The sequence below is a fragment of the Gymnogyps californianus genome, chromosome 3 (assembly GCF_018139145.2).
Source record: "Gymnogyps californianus isolate 813 chromosome 3, ASM1813914v2, whole genome shotgun sequence".
NCBI classification, from domain to species: domain Eukaryota; kingdom Metazoa; phylum Chordata; class Aves; order Accipitriformes; family Cathartidae; genus Gymnogyps; species Gymnogyps californianus.
The window spans coordinates 24,355,412-24,366,826 of record NC_059473.1 but is presented as its reverse complement, the minus strand read 5'-3'; the positions used below and the strand labels follow the sequence as shown (position 1 = coordinate 24,366,826).

The 11,415-nt window shown below is 36.8% G+C and overlaps 1 protein-coding gene across 1 annotated transcript in view; it reads left to right on the top strand.

The window, feature by feature from the left end:
* CENPF (centromere protein F) overlaps window positions 1-10,751 on the top strand; it is a 44,302-nt gene extending 33,551 nt beyond the window's left edge. The window contains 8 exon segments of the mRNA XM_050893654.1: window positions 115-267; window positions 1,353-1,529; window positions 2,288-2,426; window positions 2,429-2,448; window positions 4,084-4,270; window positions 4,985-5,461; window positions 7,252-7,445; window positions 9,966-10,751. Of these exon segments, the coding sequence (XP_050749611.1) occupies window positions 115-267; window positions 1,353-1,529; window positions 2,288-2,426; window positions 2,429-2,448; window positions 4,084-4,270; window positions 4,985-5,461; window positions 7,252-7,445; window positions 9,966-10,175 (1,557 nt within the window). The 3' untranslated portion in view covers window positions 10,176-10,751.
* The last annotated feature ends 664 nt before the right edge of the window (window positions 10,752-11,415 follow it).

The window sequence follows — 11,415 nt, the reverse complement described above, 5'->3', positions numbered from 1 at the left end:
GACCAGCTATGGGAATAAAATAACCCATCTTAAAAACTGCTTGTTGCATGTAAGAAAATTCTTTGGAGGTCATGACACATGTATTAAAAATAATTCTGGAAAATTTAATTTCAGGTAAATGAACTGACTGAAAGTCGTACTGAGCTGCAAGTCAAGCTAAGTGAGACCGAACACAAGATTTCCAAATTACAGGAAGAATTTACCACAGAAAGAAACAAGCTTGCTGAAGAAATACAACTTATTCAAGAACAATCAGAAAAGAACAAAGTTAGTTACTCCATGTGTAGTATTTCTATGTTCAAGGCCAGATGCTCAAGTACAGTAAATGTGTGGAGGTTGGTCAAGGGAGCTGTGCTAATGTACAGTATCAGAGGTTCTTGCTTCCAAATTTCCAAAAATTTCATGTTCTCTTCTGAGATAGAATGATTAGTTAATAGTTTTTCCCTCTTTCTTCTGTCGAAACTGTTTTCTTGGCGTAAAGACCACAGGTGAATATCTAGAAATCTTTCAGTGCCAAGAAATTGTCTCTACTACAGGCATTCAATCATCAGACTGAGGATGTTAGATAAAAAATGTAATGTTTCTCAAGCTTGTTTTCAAACTAAACTACTTTCAGTGTTTCAGTAGTGTTAAAGTACTTTCAGGACAAAGTCAAGGAAGAAACAGTTTTAGAGTCTTTATGTTTAGTTTGTTCATATTTAATTCTCAGAGTCTGTTTTACCATCTAGATGACTGTAGGTCTTATTTGTGAACAATATTATGTGTTTAAACCAGCTTAAGTGGTCTTCTACTAACATTATTTACAAAATTTTATAACCAGGGGCTCATTTCTGTTGTGGCATTGAAGATTTTGAGTGGGAAAAGAAAACAGGTTTCTGCAACTTTCAGAAATCCTGTACAGAAATACAGACCAGCTGTCCAAAAAGTACAGTTATAAAAGCGGATTGAAATGAAAATGCTTAGAAAGTTTTGTCATCTTAAAGACAGTGAGGAAAGTGACCCTTAACCTCTCAAGTCACTCTCAGAGGGAACAATGTTTGGAGAGGTTAAGCTTTGGTTTTGGCAGTGCTGCTTGATTTAACAGTGTTGGCAAACTTGCACTCGGTGTACCCCTCAGATCATAACGTTTCTTTTTAGAAGACCCTCCTTTGCCTCCTATCTTGCCTTTTGTGTTCAGATGTTCCATTCTTTGATTACAGTGTGTTTAGCCACTGTTAAATACTTTTTTCTTACCAACTTGTTTTTGGAAATTCAAAGAAGTTTCAGATGTAAAGTCAAACAGTTTAATGGATCAACTGTTTCTCTATTGAGAAAATTCTGAATACCAAAGAATGTGCTATTACTGTTTACAGATTCAGCTGCATCTAACTATGTCAGAAAAAACCAAACTGACTAAGAGTTTGGAGATGGTCCAGAAAGAACTACAAGAAAAAGAAAGTGAAATGAAAAGAGAAATATCAGAATACAAAGACAGACTACTTCAAGCAGAGAAAGAGCATCAGGATGCTCTGACAGAAGCGAACCGAAAGGTAAATCAGAAAATGGGAAGAACAGTGCTGTGAGTTTTTAATTAAATTCTATGTATTTTACAAAATTTTGCTGATCCTATTGCAAAAGAAATTGTCTTTGCTGACAATATTTCCAAACTCTCTATATACTTACCTTGGAACTCAGTAAGAGTTAAATTACCTTTTTTCCATATAGCAAGCAGTGAAAGGTGAGTTTACCTCAGAACTCAGTAAGTGTTAAGTGTATATATAATTTATCTGGGACTATACATTTAAAAAAGGGAAAGCAACAGTATGTTTTTAGTCCAGGAAATGTTTGTTTTGATAGGAATGGGGAAGAGAGATTAACCACTTTAGGATACAAGGGCAAATTTGTTGGAAATTCATTTGTCAGCCATGCTGTGAACAAAGACCCATCATCTTTTCTGCAGAAATATCTGTCTATGAATATGTACTTGAGGCCAGTAGGACACAGGCAAATACTTTACTATAATTATTTCTTAATAATTTTTATTCTTGTGAATATAAAGTAAATTTAAGAGCAAGTTATAGTAAAATATAAGGGCTTTCTAATGGCGGACTTCTTAGAGGCAAGATTCTGGTATTCAAAATGTATACTTGAGACAAATTGCTCTTTCAGTTTTAAACTCCTCAAAACATACCAAGCAAATTTGCTGTGGAATTCCTGGGGGCTGTGATATGCTCTTAAGTACCTCTTTGAAATACAAATCAATGTCCTTTTTAGTATCATAGTAATTAGGCACATTTTCTTTCTCTAGAATGAAGCAGAAATTGAGGCCTATCAAGATAAGATGAATTCACTGGAGCAGTTTATCAGCTCACAAAAATTGGAAATTGAGCATTTGAAGTCAAATAAAGAAGAACTAAATAATTCCCTTAAAGAAGCTAATCAAACCTTAGGGAACTCCTAAAAACTAAGGTAAGAAAAAAATATATAAGCATTGACAATTACACGAGGCCCAAGGCACCGTGTAGTAAATTAAACATAGGAATTGGGAACCAGTCCTCCAGAGCTTTGGCTTGACTTTGATATAGCCTTTGTTTCACTAATGAGAATATAGAGCTTGGAGGAAACATTGTTACTATTGATCTACATTAGAAAAATTCTGTTAGGTATGCCACAGCTGAGATCACCTACAATTGGTTTATGTGATACTAAACACAGCAGTCTATTGTCTACACTGAACATTGTAACTGGGTTATAATGTGGTTAGAATACACTCAAAGAGACTCTGCAGTGCCTCTATTTTCTGTTTGTGAATTACTTTGATGGTAAAAGGTACCATGTTCTGTCTTAAGCATTAGTCTTGATACATTGCTCTTGATTCTTGAGAGTTTATCCGTTCCATTTTATATAGAATTCTCATTACAATTATTAACTAGTGTAATTCTCTAAACAACAGAACTGTTCTTAGTGATGACAGAGTATGAGCTTCACATACTGTGAACAACTGATAGCTGGGAACAGTTCTAGATCTGCTTGGTTTGCTTTCTAGTAGCGCAGGTGAAGTTTAACTGTCAATATAACTGAATTTCTGTATTAATTTCCCCTGCATTTTTCTCATCTACCTTTTTTTTTTTTTTTTTCTTTTCTTTCTCCCCCCCCCCCCCCGTTTCTGTCTGTGATTGCTGGCTCCCACTTCGGGAATGAGTATCTCTCTAAATGCACTCTTGAAGAAACATAGTCAATTCAGTTTACTTGCAAGTAAACACTGAATTGCAATATGTTCATCTTGCTCAACAGTTCTTTGTTCCACTGTGGTGTTAATTTGTTTAATACCAGCAGTCCAATGATATAGTACTATAGGAGATGTTGCAGTGACAGAAAACAGTACGCATTGTAGTGTAAATGTAGCATACAAGGCTTCCAGCTGTGCTCACTGTGTGGTATTTGCACACAGGCTGGTACCAGACCAGATGAGTAGGGAGCAGCCCAGGAGAGTGGAATTGGGTGGAAAGGAATGATCTGCTGCTGAGAATAGTATTTTTGAGCTGGAATTTGGAGTGCAAAGCAGGCCTGGGTTATCTTGCCTCTGTGGTAATAAGATGCATTAGGGACAAAAAGAAGAATTAAGGAGACTCAGACTAAGAGAGAGCACTTTAAAATTTACAGTATTGGTTTGAAATCTGTTACCTGGAAAGCGGCACTTTCTTATGCCACATCAACGAAGTGACAACAGGTGGAAAAAGGACTATGGCTTCAGAGTTCATACAGCTTTCTCATAGGTAGGATGCTAGTCTTGACATCAGTAATCTGAACGTTCATAATTCGTTGGTATATCTGAAGAGAATAAGTCTCCCTTACTGGTATTTGAATTCTTGTTTTTCTGCTGAGTTAATCACCTGTATGTACACGTCTAGTAAGAGGACTTTCATGTTTCCTGCAGTAAAGGAGCGGCTATAATGAGGTTGTATGGAAACAAGCAAACAAGTATACATTACAACCATGCTCTACAGCTAATATTGCATAACAGTTGAGCTTCCATTTGACATTGTAATGTTTAAATGGAAGAATTGTGTTTCTGGTGTCTTAACTACATTTCTTATTTTGTAGGCTGATAATATTAACGTTTTAGTTCAACTGAAGAAGGAAAATGAATTTGCCCACAGTAAAGTGCAGCTGTGGATGAAATCCTGTAAGCAGATGGAACAGGAAAAGGAAATGTTGCAGAAACAACTAGTTGAACGTGATGAACTATTAAAGAAGAAAAATCTAACTATGTCAAAGTATAAGAAAGAAGGTAACTGAATCTAGATTCAATGTTAATGCTTTCTTAGCAGTGCATCAGTTTGTAAAGCTTTCTTTTTCCCTAAAATGTCCATTTGCATATGCAGCTCTAATACAGAGCATGATTCTTAACTAGTATAAAAAAGTACAACTGCAAATGTGTCTAACATTTTCAAAATCTAGTTCATCTTCTTTCTCTTAAAGTATCAGAGGCAACTCTGGATTATGAATATATATCTTAAATATTATATTTTTGTGGTTAAAAGTGACTTAAGGAAGAAGGGGAGTGGTTTTCTCAATAACTAAAGTTTGTGTATAAGTTCTTTTATCATTTTCCAGCAAGCTTTCCCCTCTTATTCTCAGGCTTTGTTCTTTATATTTTGGCTCATCTCATGAGATGCACTGTATTGTAAATGATACTTAAAGAAAGTTAGGGGTACAAACTCGAGTGTTCAGAAGTTACAAAATGACAGGGAAAATGTTTGCCCAGATACTGGTCAAGGATTCTTTTCAAATTTTGCATGTTTGTTCTCTATTTAGCAAATACATTATTATGTCTAACATATTACTGATTTTGTTATATGCTGTCACTTATTTTTTCTATAGTTGCACAGTTATAGAACGTGTATAATTAATTAGAAGGTGTGTGACCATTGCATTATAAATTCTTATATATGCATCTTTTTTTAATGTCAGTTATATGAATAATGATATTTTGCTTTGAAAGGTGCTGATGAGAATGCCGTTACAGAAGAAATTAAGTTAAAACTGGAAGAATTACAGGAATCTACAGCAGTGAAAACCAGAGAAGCAAATGAGAACTTGGAGAAATACTGCTCTCTAATTGTTAAATATTATAAACTAGAAGAAGCAAATGAGATGCTAAAAACACAAGTCAGTTTGTTGAGTGCTCAGCTGAAACAGCCAACAAGTGATGCTGTCAGCACTCCTTTGCTGAATTCGGATAACTCATTAACAGTGAGCAATCAGTCTGTCAAAGAGATGAGGTCAGATGAAGATACTACTAAGTTTTCAAGTAAAAGGCAGAGATACGAAGACAACAGGAAAGATAATGGAGAAACAAGATCCCCTGTGCCAGAGACTTCATCCAAAAAAAAAAGGATGGATGATATCTGTCAAAATCTGCTGGGTCAGGAGAACACAGACGGTGAGTCAGATGGGCTTCCAGAAGTAGTGAAAAAAGGTATTTATAGTGTTTTGTAAAGGCAAACATTCTCTGAGCATAGCAGGTGGGTTTTCTTTCTCTTTTGTTTTGCTGAATTAGTTTTACTCTGGGTGAGTAGGTGACATTTTTGGTGACAGCGGTGGAAGGTGAAAGTAGTCAATGGGATATGTGCCAGTTAGTGCCAAGTTAGTGTTTGGAGCGGTGGTGTTAGACCAGCATAATACCTTTATGTTGGTTTAATAACTACCATTCTGCTAAGAGTTAAATGGTCCTGGCAGTCACAACTTTGTAGTTCCTAGTGATGTATGTATTGGAGGCTAAGTATATGATATGTAACAGCAACAAACTTTTGCTGACAGAAGACCTATTCTAGTAATTTAAAAGCATTATTTGAACCATTCACTGAAACTTACAGGAGAATAGATGTGGAGTGAATCTAATCTTAAGGGCCACAAGATTGGAGCGTGAGAGTGCTGTGCTGTGATGGAGTCATGTTTGCTCCCTCCATAGCCCCACAGCTCCTTCAGTATTACTCCTTACAAGGTCAAAGAGGCAGTTAATAGCTATGTGGGGTCTGACTGGCAAGTGGTTGGTGGTGAAGGCTGCAGGGGGACTCTGAGGAAGGAGGTCAGGGCTGCCCCGTGCTGGACATGGTCAGGTCCAGCTGGCTCCAAAGCACAAAACTGTGCACCAAAGTGGAACCAGTCAGAGGTGTTTGTCACATCTCTGTGAAAACGTGAGTAAGAAAGGGCGGTAAATGCTGAGATGGAGGAAAAACAATGCCGGGCTGGAGGGACAAGAGTAATGCTGAAGCAAAGTATCATACTGAGCAGGGCATGGGGCTGAGGGGGGTGGTGGTGGTCTAAGCAGGGACAGGAGCTGGGGGGGGGCAGCCCAAGGGGAGCTGAGAGGAGACTGAGGAGAAGGCATGACCCCAGAGGGACTACAGCCAGTGGGTTTCTCCCACTTGGCAATACATTAAATCAATTAAAATTCCCTGAGTCAAAACTGTCTTGCCCACAGCAGTAATATATTACCATCTTCATGAGAGTTCCGTTTCATTCTGCTATGAATGCAATGAAATTAGATAGCCTGATATTCCATATAAGGGTTCACTGTAGCAGAAAGTAACTGAGAAGAGTGCGCAAATCAGGGCTTGAAAAATATACTGTACGTTCAACTACCTGTTAAGTAACCCTTTATAATAAATACAATTGCAATCACTAAAGGACAAGCCATAGAGATACTGAATCACCTCAACTTCAGTGATTGCTCGCAGAAGTCAGGATTTCTTAGTCTACATGTTATTTGCATTTCATTTTCTTACCAGCATTATTATTTTTCTGGAAATACACCTGTTCTGAGGACATATGTGCCAGTTAATGTTTGACTTCTAGGCTAAATAGATAATAGACAATCTATAACACTATAGTTCTACACAGAGAAAAACATGAAAAGTCAAGAATATCGTGTCACGGTATTGTGTTCTGATTGAATTCTAGTAAAACCAGTACACGTTTTCAGACTGAAATTATTCTCCAGGCAATAATGTACCTGTAAATAAAAAGACAAAACACTTGTTTGAAAAACTGCTATAGAATTACTGTTGTACCTTGTCTACAGTTTCCAGGGCTTGCATATGAATTTTGGAATACATAAGATCTGTTCAGCAATCTTTTTGATCCATTTTCTTCAATAGAACAAATTATTTTAATCAGCTATTTTTATCCCCATTCTGAAAAAAGAGAAGATCTGTTTGAGAATGTAACTTATTTAGCTGTTTTTTATAGAAGCTCTTTATTTTTCAGGGTTTGCTGATATCCCCACTGGAAAGGGTAGCCCTTACATTTTACGTAGAACAACCCTAAATCTAAGAACCAGTCCCCATCTGGCTTCCCCAAGTGAGAAATTGCCTTTGGCTACACAAGATGTACGAAAACGCGGACCAGATAATCTTGGTGAGCGCTCCTGTTCGACACCTGGTGGCAGCAAACCACAAAAGGTAACTAAAAAAAGTTATCTGGGTATGAAAGCCATGGGGAAAACTAATACATTCACTAAATGAATTCATGTTGCCAAGTAAGTTTGAGGAAATATCACCATTCTTTACATTTCTCAGCAATACAGTGAAAATAAGATCATAAATACTGAATCACTAAAACATGACAGAGGAATTGACCATGCGAGCAATCTGCAAATTACTCCTGTGATGTAATTTGTGACTTCATAGGGAAACCCATTGAGAAATGTAAATTAAATATAGGCATATTTTCAATTTCTTATAATGGATATTAAAGAGCAGATATTCCTTATACTGTGGTTTCTTAGGTTTCAGAAAAAGTAAACAGCAAAAGAATTAACCTCTGGGAGGCTGATTTGAGGCTTAAAGTTTTCTGCTAACAGCTTTTCTTGGAATTCCAGATTCGAGATGCTATAAAAGATCTACAGATATTTGAGAGGCTGTTAAACATGTAAATAGGGAACATTTAGATGGTAAAGAAACTAGACTTTAATGTTAGTGCTTACCAGATTTTAAGGTTATCAAAACAAATAAATACTACAGAGTTAGGTTTTGAAAGCTGATATTTATTTTTAAAAGTTTAGTAACTGAAGTTTACATTAACTTTGCAAGTGTTTTCAGTAATATGACATACTGCTGAATGTTTCACAGTACATCAGAGTGAGGCGTTCTTTCTAAGCTGACGCAAATACTTTGCAGATTATAGAAAAATGTTCCAGCTTTAGGACAGAAATAAACCTTTTGTTGTCTGAAATCTCCTCCAAAGTTTTTAACCATGCTATCTCAAGCTGAGAAATAAGAGAATAGTTATTATATATTGATACTTCTTTACATGAGGGCTACATAGAAATATGCCAGTAGATAAAGATTCTTCCAGTTTGCCAGGTTACACAAAAGCATTCTCTTGGCAATCAGTGGAGTCCGCTGCATAGCCAAAAGTGAAGCCATAAAGCAAGAGTACAACTTTTGTTTTGGGTTTTGTTGTTTTTTTAAATGCAGTTATTTTGTGTTAGCACATAAAGTATGTTGGCAAGATACCAAAAGCAAGTAAAGGCAAGAGCCACATAATTTAGTGGATGTATAGGTTTTGAGGCCAGAAAGCACCATTGGGAAAACGAGTCAGATCAGAGCCACAATTTGTTTTGAGCTATAGCAATAGGAAATCTGTATTTTGAAGTGAGAGTGAATCCACTGAATTCGTGTCTGTTGTTTCAAGGGTTAATTACCCTACTTGCCAAAATTTGCTGCTTCTTACAGACATTGCCTGGAGGTCTGTGTTTTATTACTGTTTCATTAAGTGATGCCAATAAGTTTTATTTACACTCATTTATGTATGTTTTCCTGTAACTTTAGAAACAAATGGAGGGTGTTGCTTGTAAAGAAATTCAGTAGTACAAAAAAGAAAGGAAGCCTTGGCCGCAGAAAGTTGCGTAGTAGTCACCTGCCAGCACGGTGTAAGCTTGTCGTAGGCTCTCACTGACCATAGTCAAGGTTACAGCAAATAACAAGTAATCAGGAATTAATTGTTTTTAATTTAACTGGGGGAGGAATTTCCCAAACAGTCCTCCTCTTTGCCTAAGCTTGTATTGTCTAGGTCGAAGGACAGGCTACTCCTTGCCTTCAGCTATGTAGGAGAAACTAAGATTTCAGGGTTGTTTTTTCCCTCAAGTGTAAATATGCAGAAGTCATCAGTTCCAGGAATTTGTGCCCTTCTCTCTTGGACATTGCTGGATATGTGTGTTTGTTTTATTTCAAGATGACGTACATCTGGGAATTTCTGGAGGAATTGCTCATAATATCGTTTCATCGTTTGTTGAAACCATCAAAACGTTGTTTCATGCCTTATATTAATACAGTAAATGGTGTGCCTAATTTTAAAAGTGAAATAAGTCTTGTTTCCTTCTCTTTGACAGGTTGTTATATGTACTTCATTTCAGACACCAGTTTCAAACTGTTGCAAATCTCTCAAGGTGTTTAAGATGTGCCCTGTCATTTTCATATGCAAATTTATTCACTTTCCTATGTGAATTTAATGTAGAATTTAAATTGAGTGCTTTGACTGCACATCAGTTAAAACATGAAAGTAGTGGTTTCTGTCCAGATGTCAGCAAAAAAAGTGACAACTATGTTTTATGTTTGCAGAATATGTACAGGAAAAATGAAATACAGATCTCGGTACACAATATCTGGTACCTTAGTAAAGAGATTGAGTACTGTCTGTTCCTGGTTTAGCTTTTTTCTGCTCCTAGCAAATAGCTTGCCAGCTGTGTAGCAGATATTCCATCTTACACCACACCAAAATGATTGATATCAAGTCTCACTGTATTGTATATTCAAAGTGATAAATGTCTTCAAAATATTTTTTCTGTTTTCAATATGTATGTATATGTTTTTGCAAATTCCCAATATTTAGTCTTTTGCAGTGAGTCTTTTGAACCACTGCAGAAAGCTAATATGATTTTCCATTACCAGTAAAAGAGGACATTTTTGTTTGTGTTACAGGTAAATGATGAACAGCAGCCCCAAGCAGTAACAGCTTCTCCACCAATGAAATCTACTTCAAGGTCACCACTTTGCCCATATAAGCAATCCACAAAAACTGTCTCTGATAATACCAGGGAGAATCGTATGATGCACAAAGCCAAAAATTCTCTAAATGAACAAGGACTACCTGAGCAAGATGAGCAAAAAGAAAATTGTAAGGTGCAGTAAATCTGTGTGGACTTAATCACAACTCAGAATAACTGACGATCAAAAACCAGTTTGTGAATTAAATATCAGAACTATATGGAGGGCACCATTTTCTCTTATCCAATGATTAATGATACGTGGGTTCTGCAGAGCTTGTTCTTAAATATTTACTAATACCAATAGTCACTCAAACTTGTGGAATGATAATGAAGGAATAGATATAATTGAACTTCTGTAGAATTTTCTGTAAATAGTTCTTCATAAATCTGTTAAAAAATTAAACCATGGAAAAAGTGGACTACATGTTGCCATGTAGTTCATTGTTGCCATTTTTTCTGTGTACCAAAGGTTGATTTACAAATGGAAACTAAACTCACTTAAGTATCTCTAAAAATATTAGGTTCCAGGAAAAATGAGGCAAACACTATTGGCAATTCAAAATGAAGCAGTGACTTCATTTGTAAGTGCAAAACCGAATATAAACCCAGATACAAGATGCATCCAGTGCACAGGTCCAGTGCGTTGTGTCTTGGTATCCCTTCTTCCAGATGGAATAACATTGTGCAAAGGGGGATGAGATCTGATCCGAACAAACCCAGAGAGGACTGTCTGTTTTCCCTGAAACGAAGCATCTGCCCATCCATCTCTTTGTACTTCCCAGTATGCCCTGGCTTTGACCAAAGCTGAAGGCTCTACAATGTTAATCTTCACCTCTGCAAAATGGCCCTTGGCCAGCCAGTAATCCTCAGCAAGCTGGGAGTGGGCACTATGTACCTGGCCAGAAAGGACACCATAACAACAAACTGTGCTCACTGTACCAGTAATGGCTGTCTGCTGATTCTCTGCAGGTCACCCTTCACCCTGACAATGCTTGGCCTCAAATGTGTCACTTTATATGAAAATCGTTGCAGTCTTGCACCTGATGTAATGAGAGTGGATGTGTTGGAGAAATGGTGAGGTGTCTAGAAATACCTGCATAGAATGTCCTGAGTTAGTTCCTTTTCATTCAAGAAAGATCCTATTTGAGATCCCAAAAGAAGGTAACTCACCTGGAAATAGCATTTAAGATTCTAGTATCATCAGTATAAGAAAATAACTCCATCTAGTTCATGATAGTGCACTTGAATTTAGGATGATTCATTACAATAAGCTCACCACAAGCTTGTACTTGTGAATTTCAAAGGTCTAATTGGGCTTGCTCAGTAGCATAGAGCAATTCTGTGCAAGAGAAAAGGGTGACATCAACTAAATCAGTTATTAT